Raw genomic sequence first — 26,038 nt, 5'->3', positions numbered from 1 at the left:
GTTTAGTCTCTAGTGTAGTCCTTTAAAAAGGACTGTGGCCTGGCCTGTAATCTGGAGTGGAATAAAGGAGAAACATTTACTGAAAAACAACTGCCAGTAATGTCTGTAACTTTGTTGAAAGCTCAGTCCAAAGCTCATTAAAGATTATGCTGTTTAATTGTCTTTATTTCTGTTCTTTTAAATGAATATAAATGTCATTTTTAAAAAATGACTATTTCTTAGACCAATCTTAGGCTTACAACAAAATTGAGATGAAGGTACAGTGATTTCCCATATATTCCCTGCATAAACACATGCTAGACTCCCTGATTATCAACTCTGAAGAACTGTACATTTTTACCAAGGGTGAATCTGTTGACACAGCTAATCACCCATGCCCATAGTTTACCTTAGGGTTCACACGATGGTTAGCATGCAGTGGCATATACCCATTATTTTAATAACATACAGAGTGTTTTCACTGCCCTAAAAATTCTCTGTTCTTCCTGTTTATTATCTCTCTCTGCTCCCTCATCCCTGCTAACCACTGATCTTTTTACTGTCTCCACAATTTGGCCTTTTCCAAAATGTTATATAGTTGGAATCATATAGTATGTAAAGGTTTTTTCAGAATTGTTTCTTTCACTTAGGTGTATGCGTTTACGTTTTCTCCATGGCTTTTCATGGCTCGATAGTTCATCTGTTTCTCGTACTGAATAATACTCGATTGTCACAATATACCAGAGTTGATTAGTCCATTCACCTACTAAAGGATATATTTTTGTTGCTTCCAAGTTTTGGTGGTTATGAATAAAAGCTTCTATAAACATACATGAGCAGATTTAATGTAGTTATTAAAAATTTAAAGGACTTTCCCAGTGGCCCAGCTGATAAAGAATCTGCCTACAATGCGGAAGACCTGAGTTCAGTCCCTGGGTTGGGAAGATGCCCTGGAGAAAGAAATGGCTACTCACTCCAGTACTGGCTCTTTATTTTGTGTAGTTTCCTGTTCAAAGATATTATACATTAAAAGAATCTTTTTTATTTAAACTTTATCTTATCAAATATACTTTTGCTTTAGTTTAAGTTTAATAGACTAACAGGTTATTTTTACTATAGATTAATAAAAACTTTTTACTAAAGAAGCTTATTCTTGACTAATTACTTTAATTGAAACTTTAATGAAGTAAAATTCTGATTATCAGCCACACTCTAAATTTTAATTAATTTGAACATATGCACATCCATTGTTAGCAACAACTCTTGGAGTTTTTGAATTCAAAATTAAAGGATTTTTTGAAATAATAGTATAATTTGATATATTTATACAGTAAGTGATTATTTTTAAATAGTTGTTTTAAGATAATAGAAATTAATATTTACAATAAAAATGGGTCATGGAAGCATAATTTGTTGTCTGTGGTTAGATAATGAAAATAGAAGGCAGATATAAAATATTTGACAAGGAATAAATGATCTTTGTTATATGTAATTATAAATTATTTTATTGAAAAATAAATGCTTTATGGTATATCCAATTTATGGACTGTTATTTTAAAATGTCATTATTAAAAGGATAATATCTAAGAAAAAGTAATTATACTTTGTTAAAGAGATATCTTTTTAATCATTTCTATATTTTAAAAAATATGTATATATCTATTTATAGTTTGGGGAGTTGAGGAATATAGAATAGAAATGAATCTAGGTTTTAGGCTTTATTTTAATTCAGAATGTTTTCCTCCCAAATAGGTAACTGATTTATCTGTAAATTTGTCTTGATTGAATGATTTATTTTAGTAACACATGTTTTGAAATTTTAAATAATTCCTCATAATTAACTTTATATGAGTAGTAGTCCAAAATCATAAATTTAACCATTAACATAATTAGTTCTGAACATATTTTCATCAGATATTCTGTATATGTCTTTTTTAGTAATAACTTGTGAAGTCTATGTTTTTTTAAATCTAAAAACAGATGAGTGGATATACATAGTATATGTGTAAGAATTCACCTTGCTGTACACCTAAAACTAATCCAACATTATACATTATAAATCAGCTATACTCCAACAAAAATTTAAAAGAAAAATAGTCTTTTCTAATTATAAAATCAACATAGTATCAATTGGTAGGATGGACATAGGAACATTTTTGCTACTCGTTGTAAGGTGGGAATAGTAGTTAAATGCATGAAGATATTAATTAATGCAAGCACACTAGCTTTGGAGATTTTAATTTCTCCTATTCTAGACCTGCTGACAGATATAAATGCTTATATGGATAACAGAGTGTTATAGGACATGAAACACAGCCTGACTGCACAATAATCTTGTAGTTGCGAAGTCATGTCCGACTCTTTGCAACCCCATAAACTGTAACCTACCAGGCTCCTCTGTCCATGTAATTTCCCAGGCAAGAATACTAGAGTGGTCCCAGTGGAGGGGGACTTTCCTAGACTTTATAAATCATGCAAAATTAATTACTGAGTAGATGAGAGTTCTGAAAGTTGCTGTGGTACCATCTCTGTGTACCAGCTGAAATAGCAAACTGATTAAGAAATTGTCAGTAAAGCTCTCTATCTCTTAAGGTACAATAGTACCACCAGGAAATATTGCAGAGAAACAAATCATCTGAGTTTATTATCTGACTCCAACACTATATGACTTTGGGCAAGACCCTTAACCTCACCATGCCTCCATTTTCTGATTGTAAAATGGGGATATTAACCAATTTCAGGACTGTGGTAAGCATAAAATTGGCCAATACATGGAAAGAATATAACAAATTTGGACATGACTTTGTTGTTTTTATTTGTTCCAAATATCAATCTTTCATTATACTTATCAAACATACTTTATGATAATGTTTCTTTCTCCAAATGGAGTATAAATTGATTTACAAAGTGGCAGATAAGTAGAGAAGACTATTTTAAAAAAAACCTGTTTAAACAAAAAAAAATTATTTTTTCTTGGACATTACTCTCCACTGTAATACTTGATTTAGTAAAATGGCAAATTTACAATTAAATCTGGAACACAAATCCAGTTTGCCTTGCCAAGAATTAGCAACCTTGGGAACTCTAGTTTTAGACCTAGATACTAAGTATCTCCAGAGCACACTTTGAAAGGTGAGTCATCAGTAGAAGTACTAGTCCAGACTTAAATGCCATATATAAGATTAAATGTCATATTTTGCACTTTTTATTCTGAGTAGATCTCTACTAACAAAAAGATCCCCTGGAGAAGGGAATGGCAACTCACTCCAGTATTCTTGCCTGGCGAATTCCATGGACAGAGGAGCCTAGTGGGCTACAGTCCACAGGGTCGCAAAGAGTTGGACGCAACTGAGCAACTAACACTAAGTACTGACAAAAGGTTGTACAGAGAAGTTTTTTTGTGTGATAGATGGATTTTATGCCCAAAGCTACAGTAGATTTCATAACATACAGTGGAAGTTTATCCCTACACATCATTTCAGAGCATTTGGAAATTACATAACTTCCTCATTGAAAATGATTTCTGCATAGTTATTCTTTAATAGATCTTTATCTTTCAAATCTGCAAAGTTTTTAAACGTGTTTTTGTGTATTTCCCTCCTTCTAGAACTGGGTAGAGAGAGCTGAAAAACAGACTCTTCTCTCTGACACACTTGACCTATCAGAACTTTTCCGTCCAGACACGTTTCTCAACGCTCTTCGCCAGGAAACTGCCAGGTAAATAGAGTGAAGTACTTATTTGTCTGAGAGGTTAATTGTACGCTTTGTTCACTTCTGATCACATTTGCTTGATTGTCAAGAAATAAATTTATTGTTAAATCCAAATAGTTGTGTTATTTCGTAGTACTTTACTGTTAATAACAGTTAACTTTTAGAGAGCATTGCTTTTGAAAAATGAAGTGATTTTTTAATTAGAATTCAAATAAACAAACTCTAATTTTTAACATTTTGGTCATTTATCTTTCTAGACTTATTGTGTCCAGTATGGTAGGCGGAAGTCAAATAGAGCTATTTAAATTCTAATGAATTAAAATTAAATAGGATTAAGGCTGCCATCTATGGGGTTACACAGAGTCTGACACAATTGAAGTGACTTAGCAGCAGCAGCAAGGAGACCCAGGATGGTGGAGTAGGAGGATGTGGACCTCACATCCCCCCATGAACACTTCAAAAATACATCTATGTGTCGAACAATTCTCACTGAAAACTCACTGGAAACTGATAGAAGAACTCCTTTATAATCAAGGCTATAAGGAAAAAAAAAACCAAAAACGTATAATTGTGTAGGAAGGAAGGAAAAGCAATCAAGTCAGGACCTGTGACCCTGAAAAGGAGACTCGGGGAAAAGGGGATTTTATGGGCAGACCCTCATACTACATCAAACTACAGACTGGGCATCCCATTCCCGGGGTCCTGCATGGAGGAGGCAAACCCTCTTTGCTGGCTGGAGGACTGTTGGGACAGACAGAAAGCATGAGGGAGGCGGGACTCCATGCAAGACAAGTGTGTGCACACTGGTTAGCCCTGAGGCAGGGTGGACAGAGGTCTGCTCGAGCAGCTGCAGGGCTTCCCATGGCTGCTTCATCGTACGCCCCGGCCTGAGGCAAGCAAATCTCTGGCCCCACGTGCTCCATGCCACAGTGTGGCCCTGGATCTGAGATGACCAGGACCTGGGAAAAGACTGTGCCTTAGGAGGCAGAGGGGACTCGGTCCTGAGCTGGACCCTGGGGGGTCTTTGGTGGCCATTGTTGGCACCTACTCAAGTGGTACCCCAGAAGCATCCCGAATTTATGAGAGTGGCTACTGTATCCTACAGCTTAACTTCCCACCCCACAGAGGTGAAGGAAAACCACACAGGCCCGCCTCCCCTGTGGAACATAGAGGGTGTTGAAGATGTGATCAGCTGTGAGAGACACAGAGGCCTTGCCCCCACCACGGGGGCAAAGAGAGGGCTGCTGCAGCGGATGCACGGTCTGCTGCAACCACCCCATCACACGCCACAGCCCAAGCTAAGCAAACACTCTGGCCTCACTCAGTCCATGCCTCAGCACAGCGCTGGAGCTGGGCAGATGTGAGCAGGGAAAGACTTGACCATGTGCTGTATCTGAGCGGAACCACGGATGCCTACACAGTAAGCACACTGGGCAGCTTTATGCACAGGAACCTCACTTGCTTCAGCACTCCCCTCCGGGGACAAAATTCCTGGTGTGGGGAGAGGGGAAGACATACACTGAATGGAAAATGGAGCCAACTCATGCCTGATGCACAGATCTTCCACTCCAGCCACAGAGGATCAGACCCTTCCTTTAATAGGGCGGGGATGGCCACTGACCAGAGAGGAAGTTTTGCCTCACACCCCGGGCCAACTCTGTCTTCAGATTCAAGCCTTACCAAAGTGATAGCTGACAGCACACTCTGAGGAAAGACGTGACTGGCACCCACATCAGATCTAGCTCTCCCATCAAATGCATTGAGCACATGGGGTCTACATCAAGATACTCCCACATAAGAATACCCCTATAAGATGTAATAAATAACTGTTTCACCTAAATTCATAGAGGCAGAGAACAGTAAGTAAAATGAAAAAGCCAGAGGAGCTACTCCTAACTGAAAAAAGCAAGAGAAAACCCCTGAAAAAAATAGATCATGAAAGAAATAAACAATTGATTAGATAAATTATTAGAAATATTGGATGTGAAAATGTTAACTGAATTAGGAAAAGGAATTGATCTAAAAGATGAGCTTCTTCACTAGGAACCAGAAAATATAAAGACCCAGTCAAAAATAAATAATTAAATAGCTGAAATAAAAAAAAAAAAACATTAAAAGGAATGAAGAGCAGACTAACTGATACAGAGGAACAAATAAGCAATCTGGAAGATAGAATAATGGAAATCATTCATTCAGAACATCAGAAAGGAAAACAAAAAAGCAATTCAAGAAACAAATATCCCTGAGAACATTGTATCCTCACTTTTACATTATATTAGTTACAGAAGGAGAAGAGAGAAGAATGGAAATGTATTTGAGGAAATTATGCTGCAATTTCAAAAACCTGAAAGAGGAAATAGATATCCAAGTATAGGAAGCACAGACGGTCTCAAACAAGTTGGACCTCGTTAAGCTTAAAAGCTTTTGTACAACAAAGAAAACCATCAACAAAATGGAATGCAGGAAATAATGGCCCAGGGGTCAGTATCCAAAATATATATATAAACAGCTTGTTCAGCTTAATATCAGAAGAAATAAACAATCCCATAAGAAAGAGGTCAAAGAAAAAATATGATTTCTCAATATACTAGCCACAATTGCCGTTCTCAAAAGCCGCATGTGAGTAGTGGCTGCCATTTTGAACTGAATGAAAATATTTTCATCTTTTTTGTAGATGAAATTCCTCTTAGACAATGCTGACTAGGCTTCTTGGTGGAAAACAGTATTTGATGGTTAATATCAAACTGTTTTAAAACAAATATGGATTATCATGTCATATATAGTCTGTAATTTTTAAGTTGGAATGTAATGAAAGAGACACTTCCAAAAATACACTGGGAAAAAATGTAGTTGTTTTTTGTGCTTTAGGGGATCTTCAGATTGGTTTCACCTTGAGATCTTATTATAAATATCAATATTTCAGTTGAGCTGGTAAACATTTATTGAAACCCCCTCATATAGCTGCATTAAGGGTGATAGTCAATATATTCTATAGCTCCTGAAAATTATTGCTTTCTGACATTTGACATTTCACTTTTACAGAGCTATGGTCTGTTCTGTGGATAGCCTCAAATTTGTGGCATCATGGAAAGGTCGCCTACAAGAAGCAAAGCTTCAAATTAAGGTATGAGACTGAATTTAGATATTTATCTGAGTCAAAGATTATATAAGTACCACCTATGATAAAAAAAATTCTCCTCCAGTCTCAAAGTCACCAGAGATAGATTGTATTACCTGTGATGTGAAAAATCAAAGTAAGTTAAGATTTAACATGAACCTGTACAAAATACAACCTGTTCTAATACAAAATAAGAATATTAGGAATATAACATATCTGATAATATAACTCATTAAAAAATGATATGAATCTTGAAGTTGTTATATTACCTCTTCTAACATTCAAGTTAATAAATACTTGCTGTACAATAAAGAATGTGATAGCTCAGTTGGTAAAGAATCCGTCTGCAACGCAGGAGACCCCACTTTGATTCCTGGGTCGGGAAGATCCACTAGAGAAGGGACAGGCTACCGATTTCAGTATTCTTGGGCTTCCCTTGTGGCCCAGCTGGCAAAGAATCCACCCACAATGTGGGGTTGCGAAGATCCCCTGGAGAAGGGAAAAGCTACCCACTCCAATATTCTGTTCTGGAGAATTCCATGGACTATAGTCCATGGGGTCGCAAAGAGTCAGACATGACTGAGCTACTGTCACTTTCACTTTCAAAGTACGTGTAAATGTATATTAACATTTTAAATTAAATCTTGTCCTTAGATAGTTTACAGTTTGTTAATGCATTAGGTGTCTGCTAAAATCAAACCTACCATAGTAAAAAAAGTTAAACCATCTTTTGCCATATAAATTTTCATAGCAGCTTTACTGCTAAAAGTACATTCATTACTCTTGCAATAATAGATAATAATATCCATTCAAATATAATGACAAAACTAATGAAATCCTTTCCCCAGCAACTCCAGCCTTCTTCCACGTTGTCTTCTTCACGTCTCTACCATTCCCCTTTCACATTCTCACACATAGAATTGCCTTCTTGATGTGAAAAACTGACTCACTGGTAAAGACCCTGATGCTGGGAAAGATTGAGGTCAAGAGGAAAAGGGGACGACAGAGGATGAGATGGTTGGGTGGTATCACTGGTTCAGTGGACATGAGTTTGAGCAAATTCAGGGAGGTAGTGAAGGACAGGGAAGCCTGGCACACTGCAGTTCCTAGAGTCGCAAAGAGTCAGACATGACTTAGTGACTGAACAGCAGTACGTGATGCCGCATGTTTTAGTGTGGTTATCTCTATATATCTATATTGGTCTGTCTTATGAGAGAGTAATGTCATCTGAGAGAGTAATGTCATCGGAGGCAAAGACTGTCTTATCTATTTTCAGATCTTCCGCATCTAGTTCAGTGTTTTTAACATATAGTTAAAGTTAATGTAAGGGCTTTTCCCGATGACTCAGTGGGTAAAGAATCTGCCTGCAACACAGGAGACCCAGGGGATGCAGATTTGATCCTAGAGTCAGGAGGATCCGCTGGAGGAGGAAATGGCAATTCATTCCAATATTCTTGCCTGAGAAATCCCATGGACAAGAGGAGCCTGGAAGGCTACAGTCCATGGAGTCACAAAGAGTCGGCCATGCCTGAGCATGTGCACGTGCGCGTGCGCACACACACACACACACACACACACAATTAATGCAAGACTATATTTCTTTAACTTAGTTAACCTTAGGCAACTGACCTATCAGAAATTCTGTTTCATAATCCTAGTTTCCAGGTCAATGATTTTCTTTTCATATCACTACTACTTTCTAACATACTATATAATTTATTATATTTGTTGTTTGTCTTACTCTACTAGAATATAAGCCCCATGAGAATAGTCTTTTTTTTTTTTCAGTTTTCTTGTTTCTCAAATACCTCCAACAATACCTCATACATAATAAATACTCAATTATATTCTAGTTGGATTGTTGAGTGGCGGACCAACAATAGGAGAGATACTGTAGTAGGCCTTATTAACACCAACTGTCCGACTCTGTGCAACCCCATAGACGGCAGCCCACCAGGCTCTCCCGTCCCTGGGATTCTCCAGGCAAGAACACTGGAGTGGGTTGCCATTTCCTTCTCCACTGCATGAAAGTGAAAAGTGAAAGGGAAGTCGCTCAGTCGTGTCCGACTCTTAGCAACCCCATGGACTGCAGCCTACCAGGCTCCTCCGTCCATGGGATTTTCCAGGCAAGAGTACTGGAGTGGGGTGCCATTGCCTTCAGCAGCAAAATCAACTGTAATGGTATAGTGAGCCAGAAATTTGATCATTGACAATAAGTTAGGTCTTTCCCTTTTGGCTTTATAGGTTACAAAAACATTCTCCCTTGAAGCAGAATTAGCAGATTCTTGTTCATCCTTTGCATCTTAACCTTAACCTGTAGCTCAGAAAAGCTACCTTAATTATTATTGGTACACATAAACTGTCGCCTGGTCAGTAAGGAGAAGGAGGAAACCCATGAATCATGCACTTACCTGATTGTGTGGTCTCTTAGCATACACATAGAATGTAGCATCATTATTTAGGTAGACTGCTATAAAAAACAAGAGAAACAAATTTTATTTAATTCTGTGTCAAGGTGTATTCATATTTCCTGAACTATTATCCCCCTGTTCTTACAAAATGAAATAAAATTATCTACAATCAGAAAATCCCAAGTGTATATGTTTTCTTTTATAAATGGGAGGGGGGAAGGTTGATAGTAAAACACAATTCTGATCTTAAGTCACCCAACAGAGCCATGTGACTTTTTAAAGTAACTAATAGAGCAGTCTGAGCCTTTGTTGTCTTTTTTATCATGGATATAAATAATAATTTCCTTGACATGTTTATTACAAGGTCTCTGAAAACCTATATTTGTGTGTATGTTTTTATTTATTTCTCTAGTTTGGATTAGGTTTTATTAGGCAGTATGTGTTTTTTTTTAATCAGAAACAAAAGTATGTTTTAGTATAAAGTTCTCTGCTTTTATCTAGTGAAGCAGAATTCTTTCATTTTTCATTTGACATTTATAAAAGCAACTTTATTGTTAAAAACTAAAATATTTGTTGGTCAGTATGTTTAGGAATAAGTTTTATAGAATTATGTCTTAAACTTTAAGTTAAGAAAAACATCCTTTCATACGGGATTTGAGTTGCTTCAACAGAATTTTTCCTCTCTGTCCCCTCATTCATGTAAACAATAGGAGCATATTTCCTAATTTCTTACCTGCAGTTTATATTTCTCAGATAAAAAGTTTTTATAACTTTTTATAGTTATAACTGCAGCCCCTCACTGCAGTTGGCATAATCAGTAAGTTTTAAATAATTGATTTAGGTTCCTTTTAATTAAATTTTCAATGAAAGGATTGTTTTGATAGGAAAATTTTGAATTTGAATTATGTTTAAATTTTACTGTCACTGTAAAACTTAACTGGCTTTATATTTTTTCAGTCTCTACCACCCTAGACTGAATTCAACTAGTGAAATCTTTAAGCAAGGCTATAGTTCCCACATCAATCAATATCTCAAACCCCTTAGACCTGCTTAAGATAATATGTATGTATATTGATTTTTTTAGATCCTGAACATGGCCCTCTAAAATTTCCTCACTTCCATTATTGATTTGTTATTTGTTAACAGCAGTTGTGAAACTTAGTACTAGAAAATGCATCACATCACACACCTGTTCAGCCTGCATGCCCAAGGCTGTGAAAGTTTGGCTCTGGCAGACCTGGGCCACTTCCAGTTCCCTCCTTGACTGCCAATGCCGCCAAACACAAAGGGCAAAATCAAGTCTTCTACCTTGGCAAATCAGGCTTATTAAACACATTATACACTTGTTAATAATGCATGGTTCTCTGAGATGCCTGAAAGCTGCTGCTACTTTGGGACCTAGTAGCATATTAAAGCCACTTGTGCTTGCCAGGTCATTTGGCTGCTTCATGCCAGGCTAGGGTTGGCCCATTTACCAGGTGGTTCTACTATTTGTATTTCAACTCCCTCTCTTTTAGAGCTTACCAGGAAATAAAAGTTAAAACAATGAGGAAATTGGAGATTTAGACATTTGAGGTTTCATGAGGAGAATGGGCTCATTAGAATTAGGAGTTACAAGCTTCCGACACATCTTCCCCAAATGAGTGTGAGCTGCCAGTTGTAGCTTATCAGTCCAGCAGTGGAAAACTTTAAAAAAAAAAAAAACCTTTAAATAATTCTTTTATTTTTAACTGACATTTTGAAATCATTTATTAGCATTACTATAGCCTTATGTCTACCAAATATGATAATTACAGTCCAGAAGAAAATACAAAATACAACCTCTCTCTCTTCATCTTTCCACTCAAATAGACCAACCAGTATTCAGTGACAGGACCTCTTTTTTTTTTTAATTTAAGGATAGTTGCTTTACAGAATTTTGCTCTTTTCTGCCAAACCTCAACGTGAATCAGCCATAGGTATACATACATCTCCTCCCTTTTGAACCTCCCTCCCATCTCCTTCCCCAGCCCACCCCTCTAGGTTGATACGGAGCCCCTGTTGGAGTTTCCTGAGACATACAGCAAATTTCCATTGCCTATCTATTTTTCATATGGTAATGTAAGTTTCCATGTTACTCTTTCCATACACCTCACCCTCTCCTCCCCTCTCCCCGTGTCCCTAAGTCTATTCTCTATGTCTGTTTCTCCACTGCTGCTGCTGCTGCTAAGTCACTTCAGTCATGTCCGATTCTGTGCGACCCCATAGATGGCTCCCCCGTCCCTGGGATTCTCCACTGCTGTCCTGTAAATAAATTCTTCAGTACCATTTTTCTAGATTCTGTATATATGTATTAGAATATATACAGAATCTAGATATTTTTCTTTCTTTTTCTGACTGACTTCACTCTGTATAATAGGTTCTAGGTTCATCCACCTCATCAGAACTGACTCAAATGTGCTCCTTTCTATGGTTGAGTAATATTCCATTGTGTATATGTACCACAATTTCTTTATCCATCCATCTATGGACATCTAGGTTTTTTGCATGTTCTAGCTATTGTAAACAGTGCTGCAGTGAACAATGGGATACATTTAAAATTTTGGTCTTTTTCAATTTTGGTTTTCTCGGGGTATATGCCCTGGAGTGGGATTGCTGGGTCACATGTGGTTTTATTCCTAGATTTTTTAAGGAATCTCCATACCGTCTTCCATAGTGGCTGTATCAATTTACATTCCTCCCATCAGTGCAAGAGCATTCCCTTTTCTCCACACCCTCTCCCGCATTTATCATTTGTAGACTGTTTGATGATGGCCATTCTGACCGGTGTGAGGGGATATCTCATTGTAGTTTTGATTCGCATTTCTCTAATAATAAGCAATGTTGAGCATCTTTTCATGTGTTTGTTAGCCATCTGTATGTCTTTGGAGAAATGTCTCTTTAGGTCTTTTTCCCGCTTTTTGATTGGGTTGTTTGTTTTTCTGGTATGGAGTTGTATGAGCTGCTTGTATATTTTGGAAATTAATCCTTTGTCAGTTTCATTTGCTATTATTTTCTCCCATTCTGAGGCTTGTCTTTTTACCTTGCTTATAGTTTCCTTTTCTGTGCAAAAGCTTTTAAGTTTAATGAGGTCGCACTTGTTTACTTTTGTCATTTTAAGACATATATTTCTGATAGTTTTCATTTTTAAAACTGAGCACTTAATGTGAATATCCTTATATTGTCATCATCAAGTAGATATTATTTTTAAATCATGGGGGAACTTTTAAGAATGCTTAGCAATATGATTTTCTCTGAAAGTCAATCTCTAAAATGATTTGGTGTTTCCAAGATAATGTGATATAAAACTAGGTCAACAAAAAATTATTTTTCTTAGAAATTCAAGTGACTGCAGCAATCAATGGTTTTAAATCTGATATTCTCATAGCATTAAGTGCTTTGAGCGTCTTATTATATTTACGCCAGTTTAATGGGCTTTCAGAGGCTTCTCTCGTGGCTCAGTGATAAAGACTCTGCCTGCCAGTGCAGGAGACACAGGTCTGATCCTTGATCCCAGAAGATCCCACATGCTAGAGAACAGCTAAGCCCATGCACCACAACTGTTGAGCCTGCGCTGCAGAGCCTGGGAGTTGCAACTACTGATCCCACGTGCCGCAACTACTGAAGCCCACGCTCTCTCAAGTCCATTCTCTGCAACAAGAGAAGCCGCTGCAGTGACAAGCCTGCACAACACAAGGAGAGGGTGGCTTCCGCTTGCCACAGCTAGAGCAGAGCCCAGGCGGCAGCGGAGACCCAGCACTGCCAAAAAGAACTAAATAGATACAAACTCTCAGAAAGAAAAGTAAAAGGCTTTTAATTCGTCGTTGACTATACTGTTTCATAGCCTGGCCAACTTAATGCTATCTTCTCATGCCCTCCAAATATAGCAGGAGGCTGAGAACTGGCTGCAATTTCCTGTTTGGGATGTGTCTCTACTCTAAAATCTCTGACTTTACTTGACACCTTATTGAAAAAAATTCCAAGTGCTGGGATTGTGTACTAAGTTCCATTAACTGTTCTAGTCCTTCCCCAGCTTTCAAAAACTTCTAAGAAACCTGTTTGTATTTCTTTCTGGAATATAACTTTCCCTAGCATATGCTCCTTTCTTCAACCTACGTCAAGCCGCATACATAATTTTATATTTTCTAGTAGTGACACTAGAAATATAAAAGAAACATAAAAATATTTTTAGTGTTATTTTATTTTACCTAATATATACAACATATTGTTGTTTCAGAATGTAATAAATATTTTAAAATTATGAATAACATATTACTTTCTCTTTTCTTATACAGAGTCCTTGAAATCCATCATATATTCTGTATTTATGGCACATCTCATTTCAGACTTGTAACATCTCAAGTGCTCAGTAGCATATGTGACCTTGGCTACTGTATTGGACAGTAGCTCTAGACAGAGAAGGTAATTCCTTAGAGAAAATTAAACATTTTCTGGCATTCAAGTTTATTCCCAATCATTTTTAGTTATTTTTCTTATTAAGCAATTACAAACAAATACAGAAGAGGAAAGAATAGTGAAATGAATCTCCATATTCAAAGTTTTCAAAATTTAGAGATATTTCTTCTTTTTCTCTTTTTTTATTGTCTTTGCTAAAGCAAAGTCCAGGTATTTTACTTCTCCATTTCTCAAAAAAAATTTTCTTATATAAATGTAATATATTATCACACATAAAAAATTAACAATATTTCCTTGGCATCATTTAATAGCCAGTTCACAGCAATATTTACCACTGTCTAAAAAAAAAAAAAAATGATTTCCAATAGTGTGTTCAAATTCAGGTCCAAGTCCAGACACTGTGTTTGGTTATTGTGTGCCTCATGTCTCTTCACATCTAAATCAAGTTCATCTTTTTATTTCATACCACTGTTTGTTACAGAATCAAGGTCACCTCTGCTGTAGAATGATGTTTTCCTGGAATTCTCCTGCTTTATTTATGACCCAACGGATGTTGGCAATTTAATCTCTGGTTCCTCTGCCTTTTCTAAATCCAGCTTGAACATCTGGACGTTCTCAGTTCACATACTGTTGAAGCCTAGCTTGGAGAATTTTGAGCATTACTTTGCTAGCATGTACAATGAGTGCAATTGTGTGGTAGTTTGAGCATTTTTGGCATTGCCTTTCTTTGAGATTGGAACGAAAACTGACCTTTTCCAGTCCTGTGGCCACTGCTGAGTTTTCCAGATTTGCTGGTATCCAAATAATTTCCAATAAAACCTTTATTTTGTCTTATTTAAATGGATGCACTATATAAAATAATTCTCAGTGTCTAGAAACTAGTAGATGGATTAGCTTAAATGAACAGTAATAGCTAATACATATTGAGCACTTATTGTATATCAGGCAATTTTCCAAGTATTTTAAATATGATATTAGAGGAAAACTTTTATTTCCCTTTCCTGTAGTTTTTCCATATGGAGGGATGTTTACTAATGTTCATACTCCTAGACGCTCTCTACCTTCTACCTGACTCCTCCCTTTCCAGGAAAGGTGTCACTTTATCTGATTATGAGTTTGAGTCAGGAACCCAGGGCTGAATACTCTGCCTTCCTATGCTTTTCTCTTGGGTTACATATTCTGCTCCGCCCCTTCAAGGTAGTCCCTGCATCTGGTGTAGCTGGCTCCTTAGCATAGTACTGTCATAACTAGGAGTTAAGCCTTCCAAAATTCTTGTGTTTAGTATCAGCAAGTACATTTGCCTGGAGATCTATCACATCCATCAAACTATCTTTTTCTAGGAAAAAAAAGTAGTATTTTAGGCCTCTGCTTTTTCTCATTCCATTGATGCAGAATTGCAGATGAAACAGGGTACCATTTGTTGATACCGCTCCAATCTCTGATGTATCAATATTATCATTTTATTATATAAACAATAGATATTGTTTTTTGAAACTCCATGTTTTAATTTTCTTTAAATTCTGCAGTTTGAGAATGATAGAGGATGAGAGAGAAAAGGACAAATTTAGAGGATTTGATTAAAGGTGGTGGCAGCCATTGGTAGTTGACAGTATATCGGAAGTTCAGGAGATGGGACCAAGAATGTCTCCCATGTGTCAGATCAAGCAACTACATGATCAGTAGCTTCAGTTATTGAAATAAGGCTCTAAAGGACAGTATTTAACACCCCACCAACCCTCTGTTTAAAAGAGGAAAAGGCGAAGCGGGTGGTAGGGATGACTTGGTTAGAGAGTGTCACCAACTCAATTGAACTTGAGCAAAATCCGGGAGACAGTGGAGGATAGAGGAGCCTGGCATGCTGTGTAGTCCATGAGGTTGCAAAGAATCGGACACAATTTAGTGACATAACTACAACAACATACATATTACATCGTCAAGTTGTGATGCTATCAGTGGAGACTAGTTTTACAAATTTCTGTAGAGACCAGTTGAGCTGAAAGCTCAATATAGATCTCAGTTTATATCCCTGTATATGCATATTGAAAAATTAAATCACCAGCATTTGTTGGATCATGGAGAAAGCAAGGGAATTTCAGAAACATGTCTGTTTCTGCTTCATTGACTACCATAAAGCCTTTGACTGTGTGGATCACAGCAAACCATAGAAAATTCTTAAAGAGATGGGAGTATCAGACCACCTTACATGTCTCCTGATAAACCCATATACGGGTCAAGAAGCAATAGAAATGGACATCAAACAACGGACTCGTTCAGAATTTGGAAAGGACCATGACAAGGCTGTGATTATCACCCTGCTTATTTAACTTAAATGCAGAGTACATCCGATCTTCCCAGGTGGCTCAGTGATAAAGAATCCACTGCCAATGCAGGAGACATGGGTTCAAACCCTGGGTCAGAAAAAGCCCCTGGAATAAGAAATGACAACTCCAGTTGTCACTTGTCCCCTTGTCCAGTTGCCACTCCAGTATTCTTGCCTGGAAAATCCCTTGGACAGATGAACCTGGTGGGCTACAGTCCAAAGGGTCACAAACAGTCAGACACGACTGAGCCACTGAGCACACACGCACTCAAGGTACATCTTGTGAAATGCTAGGCTGGCTGAGTCAGAAGCTGAGATCAGGATCGCAGGAGAAATATCAGCAACCTCAGATATGCAGATGATAGCACTATAATGGCAGAAAGCAAAGAGGTACTAAAGAGCCTGTTGACGAGGGTGAAAGAAGAAAGTGAAGAGGCTGGATTAAAACTCAACATGCAAAAAACTAAGATCATGGCATCTGGTCCCATCACTTCATGGCAAATAGATGGGTGAAAAGTGGATACAGTGGCAAATTGTATTTTCTCGGGCTCCAAAATCACTGCAGATGGTAACTGAAGCCATGAAATTAAAGGTAAATTAAATTCCTTCCTTGGAAGGAAAGGTATGATAAACCTAAACAGTATTAGCAGAGACATCACTTTGTCAACAAAATGCCCATATAGTCAAAGCTATGGTTTTTCTAGTAGTCATGTCCAAATGTGGGACTTGGAACATAAAGAAGGCTGAGCGCCAAAGAACTGATGCTTTCAAATTGTGGTGCCAGAGGAGAGTCCCTTGGACAGCAAGGAGATTAAACCAGTGGAGCCTAAAGCAAATCAACCCTGAATATTCATTAGAAGGATTGATGTCTGAAGGTGAAGCTTCATCACTTTGGCCACCTGATGAAAAGAGCCAACTCATTGGAAAAGACTGACACTGGGAAAGATTGAAGGCCATAGGAGAAGAGGCAGCAGAGGATGAGATAGATAGCATCACCAACACAATGGACATAAATTGGAGCACACGCTTGGAGGTAACACACAAGAGCCTGGCATGCTGCAGTCCACGGAGTCACAAAGAGTTGAACATGACTTACTGATGGAACACAACAATAGCATATGTACTATGCATATTACATAGTCAAGTTGTGACACTATCTGTGGGGACTGCTTTTACAAATTGCTATAGAGACCACTTGAGCTCAAACCTCAGTGAAATTTCTGAAAGAGGCTGTAGAAGAATTATGTTGCCTAGGGACTCTCTAGGGCTTCCCTGATAGCTTAGTTGGTAAAGAATCTGCTTGCAATGCAGGGGACCCCAGGTTGATTCCTGGGTTGGGAAGATCCCCTGGAGAAGGGATAGGCTAGATAGGGATTTTCTAGCACTGAAATTAGGAAGCACTTAAATTTTAATCAAAAAATGGGCCAAAGAACTAAACAGACATTTCTCCAAAGAAGACATACAGATGGCTAACAAACTCATGAAAAGATGCTCAACATCACTCGTTATCAGAGAAATGCAAATCAAAATCACAATGAGGTACCATTTCACGCCAGCCAGAATGGCTGCCATCAAAAAGTCTACTAACAATAAATGCTGGAGAGGGTGTGGAGAAAAGTCAACCCTCTTACACTGTTGGTGGGAATGCAAACTAGTACAGCCACTATGGAGAACAGTGTGGAGATTCCTTAAAAAACTGGAAATAGAACTGCTGTATGACCCAGCAATCCCACTGCTGGGCATACACACCAAGGAAACCAGAACTGAAAGAGACACGTGTACCCCCATGTTAATCGCAGCACTGCTTACTATAGCCAGGACATGGAAACAACCTAGATGTCCATCAGCAGATGAATGGATAAGAAAGCTGTGATTACACAATGGAGTATTACTCAGCCATTAAAAAGAATGCATTTGAATCAGTTCTAATGAGGTGGATGAAACTGGAACCTATTATACAGAGTGAAGTAAGTCAGAAAGAAAAACACCAATACAGTATATTAATGCATATATTTGGAATTTAGAAAGATGGTAATGATAACCCTATATGCGAGACAGCAAAGGAGACACGGATGTAAAGAACAGACTTTTAGACTCTGGGAGAAGGCAAGAGTGGGATGATTTGAGAGAATAGCATTAAAACATATATATTACCATATATGAAATAGATCACCAGTCCAAGTTCAATGCATGAAACAGGGCACTCAAAGCCAGTGCACTCAGACAACCCTGCGGGATGGGATGGGGAGGGAGGTGGGAGGGAATTCAGGATGGGGAACACATACATGTACACCTGTGGGTGATTCATATCAATGTATGACAAAAATCACAATATTGTAAAGTAGCCTCCAATTAAAATTAATTAAAAAATTTTTAATTTACTTTTCCTCAAGGCTATACTTAAGCAACCCTTAAAGTGGCCTTATAACATCATATCAGTGGTACAGAAAGAATGTTGAACTTAGGAATTCAGTAATTCTGTTTTTATCCCAACTCTTTCACTGACGAACGAGTTGTTCATGTTTCCATGGTAAAGCAACTAATCAGAACTGTTTGCCAAGGCATACTCTACTAGTGCTCGTCCCATAACCATCCCCTAACTATAATGTAGTTGAAAATGATTTCAGCTCTTTCAACTTCATGCATTCCCTTACCTCTAAAACTCTATAGTATGTTAAAACTTCAAAGGCACTAAACAATACAAGATTGTTTTATTTTCTATCAAGTTCAAATTGTGAGAATATAGATATGGATCTGAATTCAAAATGCAGACTCTACATTTATTATCAGAAACTGAAAGAATGAACTTAAGAAATATGAAGCTAACATTACCAAAATATTTATATTTTTATTTTCATAATTTCATAAATTTACACTAAGGTTAATTTAGAGTAAGAGAGGAACTCCTTTTTTGTTTGTTTTTTTTAATATATTTATTTTTGGCTGTGTCTCTAGTTGTGGCTGGAGAAGGAAATGGCAACCCACTCCAGCATTCTTGCCTGGAAAATTCCACAGACAGACCCTGGTGGGCTGCAGTCCATGGAGTCTCAAAGAGTCGGGCATGACTGAGTTACTGTCACCCACACTAGTTGAGGCAAGTGAGTATAGTTGCCCTGTGGAATGTGGAATCTTACTTCCCTGACCAAGGATTGAACCCATGGAAGACAGATTTATTTTTAATTTATTAATTAATTTTAATTGGAGGATAATTACAATATTGTGGTGGCTTTGCCATACATCGGCATTGATTGGCCACAGGTGCACATGTGTCCCCCATCCTGAGCCCCTCCCTCCCACCCTATCCATCTGGGTGGTCCCAGAACACTGGCTTAGGGTGCCCTGCCTCATACATCAAACCTACAGTGGGGAAGACAGGTTCTGAACCAGTGGACCACGAGGGGAGTCCCCAAGAGATGAACTCTTTTTTTTCCTTTTATTTTATTCTTCTTTCAGCTGTGTGTGACATGTTAAAAATTATTTTGCATTAACCTTTCTGAATGTTGTTCTATTCTTTAGAAAATGATGTCAGAATTCCAAGCAAGGAGCACTTGTTTTTTTCTCTAGTGTGCTTGTCTTTCCCCCTCCTGTAAAAAGAGTAACATTTTGGCTTTTGTCATTATATTTCTATTATTCTAGTGCCAAAGCACGTGCAGTTGTATAACTGATGACATTTGTAAGTATTTTTTTCTCAAATATTTGCTAAAATTCAGGACTAAGCCTAAAGGAAGCTCACAGTGAACACTGGTCCAGGCCTTCTCCTTCATTATTCTCAGATAAAATACCATAGTCTTTGTTTTAACACTGTTTGAAATGTGTAGTTACAATGGAGATTGTTGCCTTCCTTCTGAAGATACAATAGAGTAACTCCTGTCGTTTCAGACTGTAATATGTATTTTAATGGTTTGTATATCTCTATGGCAGATCAGTGGCTTACTGCTGGAAGGATGCAGTTTTGATGGAAATCGACTTTGTGAAAATCAGCATGATTCTCCTAGTGTATCGTCAGTTCTCCCTTGTTTTATGGGCTGGATTCCACAGGTAATACATTTTTAACAGGGACAACTTTAATCAATTCATTTTTGGATTATATAGTTTTAATAAGATGTTCTTGGCCTATGAATTTTTTATTTACTTTTTAATCTCACTGCATTTGAACAAATTTATACTCAAAATACTGTGTCCTTTATTATATTTAAGATGTATAGGACTTTTTTTTCTTTGAGGGGATGTTAGTTCTAGAAGGTCTTGTAGGCCCTCACAGATCCGTTCAACTTCAGCTTCTTCAGCATTACTGGTCAGGGCATAGACTTTGATTACTGTGATATTGAATGGTTTCCCTTGGAAATGAACAGAGATATTCTGTTGTTTTTGAGATTGCATCCAAGTACTGCATTTTGGACACTTCTTGACTATGATGGCTACTCAATTCTTCTAAGGGATTCTTGCCCACAGTCGTTATAGGGGCTGCTGTTGCTGCTAAGTCGCTTCAGTCATGTCTGACTCTGTGCGACCCCATAGATGGCAGCCCATCAGGCTCCCCCTTCCCTAGGGGACAGGAATGCAAAAGTAGAAAATCAAAAAATGTGTGGAGTAACAGGCAAATTTGGCCTTGGAGTACAGAATGAAACAGGGCAAAGGCTAATAGAGTTTTGCTAAGAGAACACACTGGTCATAGCATACACCCTCTTCCAACAACACTAGAGAAGACTTTACACATGGACATCACCAGATGGTCAATACCAAAATCAGCTTGACTATATTCTTTGCAGCCAAAGATGGAGAAGCTCTATACAGTCAGCAAAACCAAGACCGGGAGCTGACTGTGGCTCAGATCATGAACTCCTTATTGCCAAATTCAGACTGAAATTGAAAAAAGTAGGGAAAACCATTAGACCATTCAGGTATGACCTAAATCAAATCCCTTATGATTATACAGTGTAAGTGACAAATAAATTCAGGGGACTAGATCTGATAGACAGAGTGCCTGATGAACTATGGATGGAGGTTTGTGACATTGTACAGGAGACAGGGAGCAGATCATCCCCAAGAAAAAGAAATGCAAAAAGGCAAAATGGTTGTCTGAGGAGGCCTTACAGATAGCTGAGAGAAGCAGAGAAATGAAAGGCAAAGGAGAAAAGGAAAGATATACCCATTTGAATGCAGAGTTTCAAAGAATAGCAAGGAGAGATAACAAAGTCTTCCTCAGTGATCAGTACAAAGAAATAGAGGAAAACAATAGACTGGGAAAGACTACAGATCTCTGCAAGAAAATTAGAGATACCAAGAGAACATTTCATGCAAAGATGGGCTCAATAAAGGACAGAAATGGTATGGACCTAACAGAAGCAGAAGATATTCAGAAGAGGTGGCAAGAATACACAGATCTATACAAAAAAGAGCTTTATGACCCAGGTGTGGTCACTCACCTAGGACCAGACATCCTGGAATGTGAAGTCAAGCGGACCTTAGAAAGCATCACTATGAACAAAGCTAGTGGAGGTGATGGAATTCCAGTTGAGCTATTTCAAATCCTGAAAGATGATGCTGTGAAAGTGCAATATGCCAGCACATTTGGAAAACTCATCAGTGGACACAGGACTGGAAAGGTCAGTTTTGATTCCAGTCCCAAAGAAAGGCAATGCCAAAGAATGCTCAAACTACTGCACAATTGCACTCATCTCACATGCTAGCAAAGTAATGCTCAAAATTCTCCAAGGCAGGCTTCTACAGTGCGTGAACTGTGAACTTCCAGATGTTCAAGCTGGTTTTAGAAAAGGCAGAGGAACCAGAGATCAAATTGCCAACATCCATTGGATCACCGAAAAAGCGAGAGAGTTTCATAAAATCATCTACTTCTGCTTTATTGACTGTGCCAGACCTTTGACTGTGTGGGTCACAACAAACTGTGGAAAATTCTGAAAGAGATGGAAATGCCAGACCACCTGACCTGCCTTCTGAGAAATCTGTATGCAGGTCAAGAAGCAACAGTTAGAACTGGACATGGAACAACAGACTGGTTCCAAATAGGAAAAGGAGTATGCCAAGGCTGTATGTTGTCACCGTGCTTATTTAACTTCTATGCAGAGTACATCATGAGAAACACTGGGCTGGATGAAGCATAAGCTGGAATCAAGATTGCCAGGAGAAATATCAATGACCTCAGATATGCAGATGACACCTTATGGCAGAAAGTGAAGAGGCACTAAAGAGCCTCTTGATGAAAGTGAAAGAGTTCGCTTAAAACTCAACATAGATGGGGAAACAATGGAAACAGTGGCTGACTTTTATTATGGGGGCTCCAGAATCACTGCAGATGGTGACTGCAGCCATGAAATTAAAAGATGCTTTCTCCTTGGAAGAAAAACTGTAACCAACTTAGACACCATATTAAAAAGCAGAGACATTACTTTGCCAACTAAGGTCTGTCTAGTCAAGGCTATGGTTTTTCTAGTGGTTTTTCACCACATATATGGATGTGAGAGTTGGAATATAAAGAAAGCTGAATGCTGCAGAATTGCTGCTTTTGAACTGTGGTGTTGGAGAAGACTCTAGAGGGTCCCTTGGACTGCAAAAAGATCAAACCAGGCCATCCTAAAGGAAATCACTCCTAAGTATTCACTGGAAGGTCTGATGTTGAAGCTGAAACTCCAGTACTTTGGCCACCTGATGTGAAGAGGTGACTCATTTGAAAAGACCCTGATGCTGGGAAAGGGTAAAGATGGGAGGAGAAGGGGATAACAGAGGATGAGATGGTTGGATGGCATTACTGACTCAAGGGACATGAGTTTGAGTGTACTCTGGGAGTTGGTGATGGACATGGAGGCCTGGCATGCAGCAGTCCATAGGGTCACAAAGAGTCGGACACGACTGAGCAACTGAACTGAACTGATAGGACATTTTAAAGCCTTTATTTTATTATGAAAGAATAACATCATAATTTTAATTTCTAAATAAGCTTTAGTCTAAAAAGAAAAAAAAACGCTAAATGGGTATGTGGACTACCAATGTTCCTGTTATTTTCAGCAATGTGCTAAATGCTTTATATACTTTACCTTATACTTTTCTGAGTAGCCCTGCAAGGTGGAATTATTATTCCTATTTTCAAATATGGAAATGTGTTCACATAGCGTAAATGAGGAAATATGTGGCCACGTAACTTAAATGTGTTTCATATAGCTAAGCATGCAGAAATCGAAAGCAGCATGATGTTAATACACATCTGGCTTTTATATCATACCTTGTCATTATGCTCCTGTTTGGCAAATGAAGAAAACTGTCTTGACAGAGACTTATTAAGTTGACTTTTCCCTTTTAAGGGGCTTCCCTTGTGGCTCAGCTCGTAAAGAAAGAATCCGTCTGTAATGCGGGAGACCTGGGTTTGATACCTGGGTTGGGAAGATCCACTGGAGAAGGGAAGGGCTACCCACTCCAGAATTCTTGCCTGGAGAATTCCATGGACTGTGTAGTCATGGGTTCCAAAAGAGTCGTACACAAATGAGCCACTTTCACTTTCCCTTTTAAAACCTTCAATTTTTTAACAATGGAGCTTGAGGGAAACTCTTACTTAACAATAGAATTTTTAAATGTAAGTATGAATACATGTAATCTTAAAGTTTTGATTGCATATATAGTCACCAACAAAACAATTTCTTATACCATTTACTATAAGAAAAATAATTTTCTAGTTGGGAAATATTTTATTGAATTTTCCAATTATTATAATTCCTTTTGTAAAGTAAAAAAATTTAAAAATCAGAATATGTATTTTAAAATAGAAACTAATAAAACCGTAGCAGTTACTGCTCAGAGATATATAAGAGCATTCTCTGACCTAAAAGAACATACATCTCTGAGAAACTCTCCATTTCCCCCCGCCATATAAGCTTCATTTTCTTTCATGAAATGAGAGAAGGTGAAATTACTTTATTTCTATCAAGCTATTGATTCATGTAAGAAATTGGTGTATCAAGCAATTATGGATTACACACATTAGGTGTATGAACCAGATTGAAAGTTACATATAAAAGTTAAGGTTAAGGTAACATATAAAGTTGTATATGATGCCAATTTTTTAATTATGTAACGTGTTAATTCTTTGGCAAACAAAATTAAAAGCCATATAGTGACCTTGATGAAGAGGTAAGGTAGGACATGTATAAACTGGTTCACTTAAGGAGCTGCTGCTACTGCTAAGTTGCTTCAGTTGTGTCCGACTCTGTGCGACCCCATAGATGGCAGCCACCAGTCTGCCCTATCCCTGGGATTTTCCAGGCAAGAACACTGGAGTGGGTTGCCATTTCCTCCTCCAATGCATGAAAGTAAAAAGTGAAAGGGAAGCCGCTCAGTCGTGTCAGACTCTTCGCGACCGCATGGACTGCAGCCTACCAGGCTCCTTCGTCCACGGGATTTTCCAGGCAATAGTACTGGAGTGGGGTGCCATTGCCTTCTCCTCACTTATGGAGAAATCCCAGCAATAAAAATAGAGCATGGAGACTACCTGAGTAAGCATAAATGCAGAAGACAATGACCTCAAGCAGTACCCACATAACTGACCATAAACTGCAAACCAAAAATGCAGTGCTGTACTGGGCTGTATAAAAAGCAGCATAACCTTGTGAGACTTGGAATTTATCCTTCTACAACACTTTGCTCTGAGTATCATTTCTATACGATTTTATTTACCATACTTTAAAAAACAGGACTGGAATGGAAAGCTAAAAATAATTTAATTTGAAAAATAGCTCATGTAAAGAGAGATAAAATGATTGGCCTAGTCAATAAAAGTGATTATTGAGAGATAAGATGAATTTATTATTTTTGTAAAAGGGGTTTCCTCCAAGGCTTTTTCACTTTTTCCTGACACAGAATGGAAGAATTTAAGGTGCTTCCCCACTTCTTTTTCCCCCGCCTTCCTTAAGTGAGGCTCATTTTCCCATATAACCTTCCTGTTTTGACTGCCTCTCCTGGATCAACTAAGAGGGGAGAGAATATGGGGCATGTTGCTAAATGTTTCAGAACAGCATTTTGGAGTCTAACAGACTAAATCCCATTCCCAGCTCTCAGACTTAAGATCTGGGTGATTTGGGGCTAATTGCCCGGTCTCAATGAGCCTCATTTGAAAGTGGAGACTGGCGTTTCCTATAGAACCATGTTAAGGCCCTGTATCTGTGAAGTACCCAGCAGGGTAAGTACTAACTTACATGGTTAGTTAGTACACATGGTAAGTCTAACTTATCCTGATGTGAACATTTTAAAACGTTTTTATAATAGTATGATAATAATTATTTCATATGGTACTTTACAGTACACTAAGTGCTTTCAATCATCATTCAATACGTAAGTTCCTATTATATGCCATGTTCTGAACAGTGGGGTAACAAAATAAATATCTTCCTTCAGAGAGTCTTCTGTTGAGTAGAGACAAAGGGGAAAAGAAACCATTCAGTTCAAAATTACGGAAGTGCATTTATGGAGGATTAGATAAAATGTTTTGGCAGATGAAGGAGACCTCAGCTCTGTCATGTGTAAGCAGAAGTGGGAAAGTCTGATGATCTCACAGGGAAAGGAAGCATCTTCCCCAAACTGTATTCACAATAGAAGTATGAAAAGTTCAAGGACAAATTCAAAAATGGTAGGACCAAGGCATTCCGTACAGAAGGGGACGTAGTTTTGAATGCATGGAGATAGGAGAAGAATTTAGGTTGTTCTGGGAACTGCAAATATAGTACAAATGTACTGGAATGGTTCAAACCGAAGAATGATAGGGGATGTAGTCAGAAAAAAAGGCTGAGCCCAAGTATGACAAGCCTTGGAGCCATGCCAAGGAGTTGAGCCTGTCTTATGATCAATAGAAAGTCATTAAGAATTCAGAACGGGTGTGTGGTAAGATCAGATTTTTAGTTTTAGAAAATTGGTCTAGCACTGAGAGAACTGAAGATTGACATAGAGTGAAATACAATCACATATGTTTTCACAGTAATCCTCCGAGTTTGGTAGAGCAGTTTTTCTCTATGTTTTCCTGAGGAAGAAACTGCAAATCTGGTAAACTAAGTGACTTGTTATGGG

General features: G+C 38.0%; 1 protein-coding gene across 2 annotated transcripts in view; it reads left to right on the top strand.

Moving 5' to 3' along the window:
* Window positions 1-26,038, top strand: part of DYNC2H1 (dynein cytoplasmic 2 heavy chain 1) — a 388,746-nt gene that overhangs the window by 353,916 nt on the left and 8,792 nt on the right. For both annotated transcript variants that reach the window (XM_060399635.1, XM_004015967.6), the window contains exons 86-88: window positions 3,587-3,696; window positions 6,733-6,814; window positions 19,895-20,011. In XM_060399635.1, the coding sequence (XP_060255618.1) occupies window positions 3,587-3,696; window positions 6,733-6,814; window positions 19,895-20,011 (309 nt within the window). The remainder of the gene's footprint in view (window positions 1-3,586; window positions 3,697-6,732; window positions 6,815-19,894; window positions 20,012-26,038) is intronic.

This window comes from Ovis aries, chromosome 15, assembly GCF_016772045.2.
Source record: "Ovis aries strain OAR_USU_Benz2616 breed Rambouillet chromosome 15, ARS-UI_Ramb_v3.0, whole genome shotgun sequence".
NCBI lineage: Eukaryota > Metazoa > Chordata > Mammalia > Artiodactyla > Bovidae > Ovis > Ovis aries.
Note: the sequence above shows the minus strand (reverse complement) of the source record. Positions and strands in the feature narration are given on the sequence as shown.